Raw genomic sequence first — 12643 nt, 5'->3', positions numbered from 1 at the left:
CGCAGAAGGGGGTGTGCCCCTGGTTGAACTGTGCCCACCGGGTTTTCGAGCATTCCATCAGCCGAGGGCCCAGGGTAGGGGTGGCGGGGTGGTGGTTGCGATGAGAGAGAGTCTGGAGCTGAGAGAGTCCACTGTGCCTCAGATAGCTGGTTGTGAATCCCTTCTTGTGAAGTGGGGCCATAAGAATCAGATGGGTCTGTTGATCACGTACCTGGCTCCTTGCTATGTGACTACAGCCCTGCCTGAGCTGCTTGAGGTGCTTGCCGGGGTGGCAATTGAGATCCCCAGACTCTTGGTCATGGGTGACTTCAATCTGCCATCGACCGGCTTGTCGTCGACGGTAGTTCAGGAGTTAGAGGCTTCCATGACAGCCTTGGACCTGATTCAGTAACTGATGGCCCTACACACACGGGGGGGGGCACACTGGGCTTGATTTTTATCTCTGGACAGTGGTTCAATGATCTGGTCTTAGGGGATTTAGTGACGACACCGGTGTCATGGACAGATCATTTTCTCCTCCGCCTAGACTTTCAGACCGCCACTCACCACCGCAGGGAGACAGAGCCAATGCGTTGGTTCCGTCCCAGGCGCCTGATGGACCCCGAGAGGTTCCTGATGGAGCTTGGGCCGTTTCCTGAGGATCTTGCCCACGGCACGACTGAAGAACTAGTTGCGGCCTGGGAACAGGCCGCGGCTGGGGCTTTGGACCGTGTCGTGCCTTTGCGGCCTCTGACCCGGCATAGATCTCAATTGGCTCCTTGGTTCTCTGAGGAGCTGAGAGAGATGAAACGCCAGAGAAGACGCCTAGAGAGTACCTGGAGGTCCAGCCGTTCCGAGGCTGATCAGACACTAGTTAGGTCTTTCTCGAAAGCCTACCTAGTGGCACTGAGGGTTGCGAAACGTTCCTATGTTTCCACCCTCATTGCGTCGGCAGATAACCACCCGGCTGCCCTGTTTCGGGTGACCCGTTCCCTTCTACATCAAGGGGGACGGGATGACCCCTTGCAGGGACGTGCTGAGGAGTTTAGTGGTTATCTATACAATAAAATCGCTCAGCTTCGGGATAGTTTGGACCAAGATTGTGATGATCCGGATGAGATGACTGAGACACGTCTTGTTGATGTTGTTTGGGATGAGTTTGATTCTGTGGCTCCCAAGGACATGGACAGGTTGCTGGGGAGGTTACATGCCACTACATGTTTACTGGACCCGTGTCCCTCCTGGCTGGTGCTGGCCACTCGGGAGGTGACACGAGGCTGGCTCCGGGGAATTATAAATGCTTCTTTGTTGGAGGGGGTCTTTCCCGCCACCTTGAAAGAGGCGGTGGTGAGACCCCTCCTTAAGAAGCCTTCCCTGGACCCAGCTATTTTGGGTAATTATCGTCCGGTCTCCAACCTTCGCTTTGTGGCGAAGGTTGTAGAGAGTGTGGTGGCATGGCAGCTTCCCCAGTACCTGGATGAAGCTGTCTATCTGGACCCGTTCCAGTCCGGCTTCCGGTCCGGGTATAGCACGGAGACAGCTTTGGTCGCATTGGTGGATGACCTCTGGAGGGCCAGGGATAGGGGCTGTTCCTCTGCCCTGGTCCTGTTAGATCTTTCAGCGGCTTTCGATACCATCGACCATGGTATCCTGCTGCGCCGGTTGGAGAGTTTGGGAGTGGGAGGCACCGTTTATCGGTGGTTCTCCTCCTATCTCTCTGACCGGTCGCAGACGGTGTTGACAGCAGGGCAGAGATCGACCGCGAGGCGCCTCACTTGTGGGGTGCCTCAGGGGTCGATTCTCTCACCTCTCCTGTTCAACATCTACATGAAGCCGTTGTGCGAGGTCATCAGTGGCTTCGGGGTGGGTTATCAGCTGTACGCTGATGACACTCAGCTGTACTTTTCCACCTTGGGCCACCCCAACGAAGCTGTCGAAGTGCTGTCCCGTTGCCTGGAGGCCGTACGGGTCTGGATGGGGAGAAACAGACTCAGGCTCAATCCATCCAAGACGGAGTGGCTGTGGATCCCGCCCCCCGGTACAGCCAGCTGCAACCACGGCTGTCTGTTGGGGGCAAGTCACTGGTACGCAACTTGGGTGTTCTCCTGGATGGACGGCTGTCATTTGAAGACCATTTGGCAGCCGTCTCCAGAAGAGCCTTTTACCAGGTTCGCCTGGTTCGCCAGTTGCGCCCCTTTCTGGACCGGGATGCCTTATGCACAGTCACTCACGCTCTCGTCACTTCTCGTCTGGATTATTGCAATGCTCTCTACATGGGGCTACCCCTGAAGTGCACTCGGAGGCTCCAGTTAGTCCAGAATGCAGCTGCGCGGGTGATTGAGGGAGCTCCACGGTGCTCCCGGGTAACACCGCTCCTGCGCGGTCTGCACTGGCTACCTGTGGTCTTTCGGGTGCGCTTCAAGGTTTTGGTTACCACTTTCAAAGCGCTCCATGGCTTAGGGCCTGGGTACTTACGGGACCGCCTGCTGTTACCTTATGCCTCCCATCGACCCGTACGCTCTCACAGAGAGGGTCTTCTCAGGGTGCCGTCCGCCAAGCAATGTCGGCTGGCGGCCCCCAGGGGAAGGGCCTTCTCTGTTGGAGCACCTACCCTCTGGAACGAACTTCCCCCCGGTTTGCGCCGAATATCTGACCTTCGGACCTTTCACCGGGAATTAAAAACTTATTTATTTATCCAAGCGGGACTGGCCTGATTTTTAATTTTAAAATTTTTTAAATTTTAATTTTGTAATTTTATATGGGGTATTTTTAGGTTGGGTCAATTGGCAGTTTTAATTCAGCCATTATCGAATATGTATTTTAAATTGATATTTTAACTTTGTATATTTTATTGTTTTTATTTTGTGGCTGTACACCGCCCTGAGTCCTTCAGGAGAAGGGCGGTATAAAAGTTTAAATAAATAAATAAATAAATAAAATATTCAATTAACATGGATAAATAAATCATAACTTAGTACCCATTGATAGGGAACCAGTCAGGACTTCTACTCCAGAATTCCCCAGCCACTTCTACAAAAACCCTGAGAAAGAAGAGGCATCACTAACAATGTTTTTATAAATTGAATCTTTTCCCAATTAAGTTTCATCATCCACCTCATTAAATTTCTAGTTTCTCTCCAGCTTACATTAATTGCTTTTGAATCTTACTTACTGTTAACAAAGCTGACTTAAAACAATGGTTGCATTCACATATTATTCTAATCTGTAAGATAGTTTATTTGGCTTGGATTTAGCAGGCTGTGAGCGCATCCATTATTATTTATTAATTAAACCATGCTTATCAGCCCATACTTTTAGGGTAGTGTATAATTTCAGCCAATGTTTCAGTACATTATTACTGCACATATTCTTATAATACTGTCATTTCTATGGAATATGATCCATTAAGTTTCATTTTCTATATCAAAGAACAATACTGGAATAAAATGTGGTCAGCCTGGTGAATGACATTTCGTATTTATTATGTATTCTACTGAATGATTTATTATTAAATCATTTACTAACCTCAGTGAGACTCTGGATTGGAGCCAATTAAAACTGCAATGCTGAAACACATTTACTAGATAGCAAAAGATAGTTAAGTACTGAAGAAGTGGCAAAACAAGTTTTAAAATGATCTCAAAATTAAGCCCTTTCTGATCCAGCGACAAAATTACCATTGTATTACAGTGAATCCCAGACAGCCTGTCTTCTTTTGCATTATATTCTGGCAGAAAGGGAAATTATTTTTATTTATATAGCACTATTCATGCACATATCACTTGACAAGCTATAGGGAAATCTGTACCTCCCAAAATGTTGAACTCCGAGCACCCTAGATTGTTAATCACTTGTCTGGAGCTGATGGGAATAATACTTTAAAAAGGCAAGTATTAAGGAAATCTACAGTAAAGTAGAAAATTAAGAAAAGAAGCCATAGTCTTCAAAGAAAAACTGGATTTTCTAAGGAAAGGAAGTAATGTTTAACTCTTTCTTTCTTGCCAATAGTTCTTTCATTCACAGCTGTTTTACTCCCATTGGTCCCCAAGATGATTTTTGCAAGATAAATGGGTAAGAAACACCAGCAGGATGAAAGAACAGCTGGGGGAGGGGGCTAGAGAAAAGAAAAACTGCATAGGTTAAATATCCCCTTCTTTCTTCAATTATTTTCCAGTGCACAGTTATCCTCTTCCTGCTAATGCCATCATGCAAAGGATTAAAAAGCTGTCAAGAGCCTTTTTCAGAGATAAGATGATCACGGCTAGATAAACTATTGGTAAAACATTTGAGAAATCCACATTTATGTGTTGAGGCACAAGGATTAGACTAATCATCCCCTGGGATGATATCGGCTAATTTGGTCTAGTGATTAAGGCACCAGGCTAGAAAATGGGAGATGGTGAATTCTAGTCATGTCTTAGCCATAGAAGTCAGCTGTGTGACTTTGGGCCACTCACTCTCCCTCAGCCCAACCCACCTCACAGGGTGGTTGTTGTGGGAAAATAGGAAGAAAGACATGTCTGCCACCTTGAGTTGTTTATAGAAGTAATACAGGTGGGATATAAATAAATCCTTTATCTGTTCAATTCATTCATGGAAATAGTTCATGGAAAATATCAGTGGCTAAATAAAATACAATTATAAAATATAGTTTTTGGTCAAAAACTGGAAGCAAGCAATGGAGAATCTTTCTGTCCATCATGTCCTCCCTGTAAATTTTCAGAGATTTTGACCATTGCTAGATAAGTCTTGCTAGATAATTCTTTATTCCAACCAGTTTTTTATGCAATTGTACTCTTTTTTATTTCAGATAAAATAAAGCCTCAAACTCATGCAGAGATAATTTCAGAGTCTTTAGCATACCCATCTAAATTAAAGTAAAGAATCCAATCTCTGCTATGCATGTGTTTTATGAGGATAAACATTTATAATCTCAGATAAAACTCATTCTACCACCCATCCTGGACAACACAATCCACTTCAGTAACATGCTTGGCTCAATTTGGGAAGCAAACAGCACAAGGCATATTTAAGAAGTGGCTAGATGGCACCCATTATTCAAGTCATTGCATCCCCCAAAGTAGCTCTCAGCCTTCTCTTCCTTTGATGTTGTCAGAGCAGAATTAAAAAAAAAAAAGATAAAAAAACACCCCACCTGTTTCTAACTTTGCTGAATAAAGACAAAAGCTAGCAGCCATTGCTCACTGTGGGTTTGGCTTGTGGCCAGCACTCCCATCAAACACATACCTCTATTCTTTCAGTAGCCTCCATACCTCCATCATTCTTTTTTTATTCTTTTTTTATTCTTTTTTTAACAAAACAAAACAGAAAACCAACAAGACATAACAAACAGTAACATAAAACATATACTCTTCTTTACATCAGCTTTGTTTCACTATTCTAATATTTACATTCTTTCCCCCCCTGTCATTTCATTTAATTATAATTTTTGTCCCATTATCTCTTGTTTCTATATATATTCTATCCTACCTATCCTTACGACAATTCATTTTCTTTCATGCACTACCATTTTTTGTATGTGTGTATATGAGCTTTTCACCTTTTTCATCATTTACCATTTCTAACCTCCATCATTCTTAATAGGTTTGCAGCCTCTTTCCCAATAGATCAAGAATATAAGTTCTCCAAGATTATTCAAATTGTAATGCAATCTTAACTGAGTATTACAGAGGATCACCAACTCCCTTGCAAGCCAATGCTTTGAGTGTCAAATGCAGACTCTACCTCCCCGCCACACCCCCCCAGTTCTCTGCTCTCTATCTGTCCATCTTTCTTTTTTGGTAATCATTTTGTTGTATAGGTAGTTTTCAGATTTATGACCACAATGGAGCCCAAAATTTATGTTGCTAAGTGAAACTCTTGTTAAGTGGGTTTTGCCCCCATTTTATGACTTTTCTTCCCACTGTTGTTAAGTGAATCACTTCAGTTGTTAATTTATTAACAGAGTTGTTAAGTGAATCTGGCTTTCCCATTGACTGTCAGAAGGTAACAAAAGCTGATCACATGACTCCTAGACACTGTAACTATCATAAATGTGAGTCAGTTGCCAAGATCTGAATTTTGATCACATGATTATAGGGATGCTGCAATGGTTGTAAGGGTGAAAAATAGCCATAAGTCACTTTTTTCAGTGGTAACTTTGAATGGTCACTAAATGAACTGTTGTAAGTCAAAGACTATAAGTATCCTCACTGTGGTTTTTTCACTTTTTTATTGTTCTATTACCTTACTTTTGTTTACACTCTTTCATTTCTTCCTTTTTATTGTTGTAAGCTGCTTAGAGTAGCCCCATAATGAGATAGGTGGCAAATTGATTTAATGAATAAAAAATAAAATAAAATAAATAAGTTAATGAAAAAGGAAAATTACTCCATGCCTTTCTCTGCTAGTCCATTTCATTAAAAGATTTTTTTTAAATGAAGCAAATAGTAGCTTGTATTTTAATACTAATTGTAGAGAATTTTTCTTCCTCAGTAAGTAACTTAGAAATGCAGACAAACATTCTCTTCACAGGTTAGTTTTTAACGAAGACTTATAGTAAATGGCCTTGGAGAGAGGGGTAGAGCAATGTTTGTCTATCTCAACAATGTTAAAACTTGTGGACTTCAACTCTCAAGAATTTTCCAGCCAGCGTGCTGGTTGAAGAATTATGGGAGTTGAAGTCCACCTTAAAATAGTTGAGATTGAAAAACACTTGAGTTGAGCAATCAGTCTCTCCCACTAGATCCATTTAGAATCTTAGACTGATATCCAAAAATGCAGTTATGCATGCATACAATTGCTTCAGTTTACTTGCAATAGTTTTTACTTATCTAGATCTGAACTCCAGGAATACATCAACATATCCTGTTTCATTTCACTGGCTCTAAGCTTTGCATATGTGTGGCTAGATAACTTATAGTACACTACAATTGTAAACCATGTGACTTGTAGATAATTCTCCCGCAAACCACAATGAATAAGATAATGGCTTGGTGCAACTTCTGTTTTAGTCTGCGGAAGTTTAGTCCTGGTTTTTATTTTATTTTTTTAACTGATGAGCTGCTAAAACAAACTGTTCCAAACTGTTAATAACCTCATTAAGGGATATAAAAGAACTTGGTTATCAATTCTTCCAGATGAGTTGGGTAATCCAGTACCAATTGTGTTGGAAGGAATGGGGAGAGTTTAAATCTCACACATTAACATTATTCTGATTCGATTCTTTTAACATAAAAGATGAATATTGGGGGCAGTAGCATTTCTAGGAACCTTAAGTTTAGATTGTTTAAATGGCTGTTTATTGCTGTTAGAGTGACAACCATATAAATCGCTTAAATAAACAAATCTAAATATATAAAGTATCAAAATAAAGAACTAACTGCTCCCACTTCTAATAATATGCACCATGAAGTGTAAGAAAAGTCTTGATTTGGAAAAAAAATATTTTGTTTTTTATTTAAGATAATGTAATCCAAAAGAAACCACAAATAAAAATTCATTTTTCCTGTCTTTGTTCTACATTATTTGCTGTCATCAGCAAATTTTAAGATCTCAGAATTCAAATCCAGTTCTAAGCATCTGAATTTGGGGGTTGGGGTTGGATTTGAAGTTATGACTGATTTATAGTCTGAATTTGAAATTCAGACAACCACCAAAAATGTATAGCTGTTTGCAGTGTGCTGCAGTCATGTGACCATGATTTACAATTTTTTTTGCTAGAAAATGGCATTTATTCCAGTTTCTGGCAAAAAAAAAAAGCAGCACATTGTGGACAATGAATTTGTTTAATGGCTACCACAAAAAAAGTTTTAAAATTAGGCTTGGTCACATGGTGATCTGGTTAATGACCAACATGACCTACAACCATAATTCCAGATTCAATTATGGTTGTGATTTTGAGGACTACTACTGCATGTTTTCAATTCCGTATCCTACCTCTTGCTGTCAATAGCATCAGTGTGGTCTTAGTATTTTATACTAAGATTAGGAAATAAAATGCTATAATTATGTGTTCTTGCTTAAGTTGGCTCAATTTGAAGTTATAGAGATCTTCCAAGTTTTTCATTAAAACCACGAAGTTTACTTTCAAAAAGTAGCATGTAAAATGCAGTTTTTTAGGATATTCATTTTCCAGTCACAATAGCAAATTCTCAATTTTTAGGCATCAGAATTGCAAAAAAGAAGTTGTTAGCAACACTCTAGATTAGCCATCACCAAACTGTATTAGAGCATCAGTTGGGCTGACAAGTACAATATTTATTTAACTTAAAAAAAATTATACACGAATATGGAATTCCTTCTTCCATATTATATACTTTTTTTTAACAAAATCTGACTGCTGATCAGCTCCTCACTTTTACTCCATTTTTGCTCTGGTTTCAGAGAGCACCACCAATTTCAGATAAGCAGAGGAACAATACATGTAAAGTAAACATGCAGATAGCCTCTGTAACCTTTTCAAATTGCCATGTCCCCAGGCCCACACTTTCAAGAACAAAATACAAAATCCATTTCCAAACTGCAATTAGCTACTATGTATCTTAATTGGGCACTTAGGGAATGAGCAGATTTGATGTTTCTCATCCCAGGTTAACACTGATCAAAAAGGACGGGTAAGAGCGAGCAGAAAGTAATGAAAACCAACAAGATTCTAAGTTAAGTCCCATTTTCAAACCACCCTCTTTCAAAAGCTTTAAAGCAGGGAGGGGCTCCATGGGTTTTTGCAAGGGGGGGAAGCCGAACTCCACTGGTCAACAGTCATCACTCCAGAGGGCTGGAAAGTTTGAAGGCCCTTTGCCAAGTTCCTTTCATAAGCAAATACCAGCACAATGATGCCATTCATATTCTTGAATTTACTCAGGCTCAGTTACACTGAAAACAGATGGAAGCAAAAGGAAAGATACTGAAAAGTTGATGATAATGGGCATGACAAGGAAAGAGGCAGCAGACAAAGAGAGATCCGTAAGATAGCCTTACCTTCAGTCAGCCAAGTTTCCTGGAACTGGTTTAGATCAAGGAAGAGATCTGCAAGGAAATGGAGCAAAGTGTGATATCACTGAACAGTAGTTCTGGAACAGTGAAGAATATTTGAAAGAAACAATTAAGGCAGCATTTCTCAATCTTAGCAGCTTGAAGCTGGTGGATTTCAAGTTCCAGAATTCTCCAGCAAGCAAGCTGGAGTTGAGGTCTATCCATCTTGAAGCATCATGCAACTTAACCAAAATAGGAACAATCCTTAAGAGACTACACTCTGGAATTCAGGGCATTTTATTTTAAATTCATAATCCTAAAACATCCAGCTCTAGTCTGAGTAATAAAAATGGTAATAAAAAGAGAGATTTCCTCAATTCTAGCAGCTGTTTCTTCACAATTGCACTAGTCCCACAGGGAAAAAGGGCTGGTCAGGAAAAACTGATTTTTCTAAACTAATCTGTGTTTCCAGAACTGGCTCATTAAAATAGTGTTGGAAGAAATAAAGCAGCTATGCAACCTGCAAGCATTCAATGCTTTAGCCACTGCAGAATTGTGGGAGATTCATTTCAAAGCTGCTAAGAATACACTTTTTCCGAATTAAAAGGAAAAAAAGAAAAGGCATTTCTGTCCCCAATGAACCCATTTTTAAAAAATCAACATTTTTTTTATCAACATTGAATGTTGAATTATCAACATTCAAGCTAAATAGAGAATGTTAACCTTTTAAATATTTTATATATGGTGGCTTATAGTCAGGAAGACGGAAGTTCTTAAGAGAATTTCTTAGATTGTGGTCCAAGGACTTTGTAGTATGGAAACAAGGCACAGTTGCTTCCCACCAAGAGGGTTCTGAAAAGAAAATCTGTATCCTCAAGGTGTAACTCTCTGAAAACAAAGAGATAATCTCCAAAAATTATCACTCTCTGTCTAGGCTGCAGGCAAAGACTATGCAAAGAAAGAAGGTACAGATTCTGAAACATCATTTTTTATTATTCAGGTGTGTTTCACAGTTATCCAAAGTGAAAGAACCAAAAATGGCATTTAGTAGATCATGTACTGGACATTAATCTTAGTGAATCTGGGTCCATGATAAAACTTTTGTTATTCCCTGTTTGCAAAACAGGAAGCATGATTGCACTGGGATATCATTACATTTCCAAATCAGGTTGAAGCTTCAAGCTAGAATACACCTGGAACAGGATCATCTCTAATGCCCTCCATATCTGCCCCTCTTTCCCCCCCACCCCCCCCCCCACACACACCTTCTGAATCTGGGACATGGGGCACACCTGGGTCCATAGATTTCCTCCGTGAAGCCATCACAGCTCTGCTGTCCATAGTTCCATTCCCTGTTGGTTTCTGTAAGTAGACAAACAGCACTAAAGTTAATATAAGACAGACCACTGTACCGGGTGCTCAAACTACTGCTCAGAAAAAAACAGAAGCCTTAAAGGGCAAACTCTCCATCCTCACTCACCTGTGCAGAAGTGTAAGGCACTTGTTGGTCCAAATATCCTTTCATTCTCCCATCAGTCATGGATGCAACTTTCTCAAAGGCATGGAGGGCATCAGAGACGAAATGAAAAATCCACCAGGTAGCTGGAAAGAAAGAAAGAAAGAAAGAAAGAAAGAAAGAAAGAAAGAAAGAAAGAAAGAAAGAAAGAAAGAAAGAAAGAAGGAAAATGCATCAATAGATTGAAGTTTTTAAAATCCTAGTTGTGATAAGTTTCTTATTGCATGGAATTTGCAGCAGCATCTGCAAGAATAGAATAGAATAGAATAAAATAATTGAATTGAATTTTTTATTGGCCAAGTGTGATTGGACACACAAGGAATTTGTCTTTGATGCATATGCTGTCAGTGTACATAAAAGAAAAGATACGTTCATCAAGAATCATAAGGTACAACACTTAATGATAGTCATAGGGTACAAATAAGCAATCAGGAAACAATCAATATCAATAGTAAGGATACAAGCAACAAAGTTAGAGTCATACAGTCATAAGTGGAAGGAGATGGGTGATGGGAACAATGAGAAGTTTAATAGTAGTGCAGACTTAGTAAATAGTTTGAAGGGTCTCTTAAATGGATTCCCAAGGCATGGGTCCTTTTACTTGACCCTCCTGTTACCTTTGCCTGCTGGAATGCCAAAAGGTGCTCTTTTTTTTCCTCCTCAGCCCCCTCCAGAATAAAAGTCCTTTAATCTGATGCTTTCAGATCTGTTGGGATTACAACTCCCAACATTTCCAGCCTTCATGAGCCATGCGCTACCTTGAAGATGGATCCAATGTACAGCAAGGGATAGCTTAACAAAATGCCTAATGAAGGAGGATGGATGCAACCCTTAACCAAAAGTCTACTTTCAAAACTTAAGATCCTCGACAAGCTTCTCACCCTTCTGAGTTCCTGCAGTTTCCTCCTTCCTCCTTCTCCTTTCCTGGGTGCTTGGATATTATTATTATTTATTATTATTATTCATTAAACATGAAACTCAGTCAACTGAACATTCAAAAAGGCATCACAAATACCATTGACTGGTGCTGATGGTTGATTACAGGTTATTATCATTATCATCATCATCATCATTATTACTCATTTAGCCCTGTAATTTCCTCTACCCCTTCCTCAGCGTCTGCTTTGCCCATCCCAACAACAACTCCTGCCCAATTTCCTCCTCTTCACAAATTCAAGAAGCCAATCTTCATTACTATTATGCATCTTGTATTGGGGAGTAAAGCCCCATTGACCTATGAATAAGAATAAGATTAGGTTTAAATCTCTCCAGCTTCAAATTCCCCTGTGTTTGTTTCGGCTGCCCTTCCCTCAAGGCTTCGACCTTTAGAACTTCTTATTTGCCCGTGTTTGTTATATGATTTTCTCTACAAGAGCAGACCTCCTTCCCCAGCACCCACTAGGCCCCATGGCTCTTTAAAGAAAAAAATCCTCCTCGTCCCCTCCCCACTCCCCAACTTCTGTAAAAATATGCGAAATAAAGGAGTTTCTATGAAAACTTATGTTTTCCTTACCTCACTTCAGAGTGGAAACGCGACGGGTCAGTTCAGGTCTTTCCTGCCGGCCCCCACCTGAAGGCAGCTGATTTCAAACAAGAAGAATATACTGCTTCGCGAAAAAACAGAGCCGTGTGGAGTTGCTCCCGCCTCTAGCCCTCAGTCGTTTCCTCTTTCACAGAAACAGACTCTTTTCTGTTTCTCTTTGTTTCATTGACTTTGTGAATGAAAGAAAGGAGGGGGGATTCCCTAGGCTCGCTGGGACACGCCCAACCAATCAAGGCTCAGCGTGTCCCTCGCCCAGATTGGAATAAGGCGTGGTTTGAATGCTTTGAGCCAATCAGCTCGAGATGTTCCAAGATTCATTCAGTGTTGGAACTCTCATTCATAAAAAAACAAGAGCGCCCAAAGTTCATTCATAAAAGGCTGGCGAGGGAGGGAATGTGTCACGGGTTGTAGATTCGAAGGCTTGGCTTAGATCGAATCCGTTTTCTAATTGGCCTGAAACTGGTTATTAAGTTACATAAGTAAAGGTGTAAGTATAGTTGTTTACCATCCGTTCTTAAATCCGCCATAGGTGCTGGGGGCAGGGAAGATCTCCAGAGAAAAATACAGTTGCTAATTTTCATAGGTATGTTCTGTACTGAGTTTGCTTGAACATATCAATAAGTTGGGGGGAG

The 12643-nt window shown here is 40.9% G+C and overlaps 1 protein-coding gene across 2 annotated transcripts in view; it reads right to left on the bottom strand.

Moving 5' to 3' along the window:
* The window catches only part of ETV4 (ETS variant transcription factor 4), a 48734-nt gene extending 36580 nt beyond the window's left edge, over nt 1–12154 (bottom strand). For both annotated transcript variants that reach the window (XM_058182312.1, XM_058182313.1), the window contains exons 1-4: nt 11982–12154; nt 10433–10554; nt 10218–10314; nt 8959–9006 (exon numbers count right to left, since the gene is read on the bottom strand). In XM_058182312.1, coding sequence (XP_058038295.1) covers nt 8959–9006; nt 10218–10314; nt 10433–10492 — 205 coding nt within the window. In that variant the 5' untranslated portion in view covers nt 10493–10554; nt 11982–12154. The remainder of the gene's footprint in view (nt 1–8958; nt 9007–10217; nt 10315–10432; nt 10555–11981) is intronic.
* Nucleotides 12155–12643: the final 489 nt, after the last annotated feature.

Source organism: Ahaetulla prasina, chromosome 4, assembly GCF_028640845.1.
Source record: "Ahaetulla prasina isolate Xishuangbanna chromosome 4, ASM2864084v1, whole genome shotgun sequence".
NCBI classification, from domain to species: Eukaryota; Metazoa; Chordata; class Lepidosauria; order Squamata; family Colubridae; genus Ahaetulla; species Ahaetulla prasina.
Note: the sequence above shows the minus strand (reverse complement) of the source record. Positions and strands in the feature narration are given on the sequence as shown.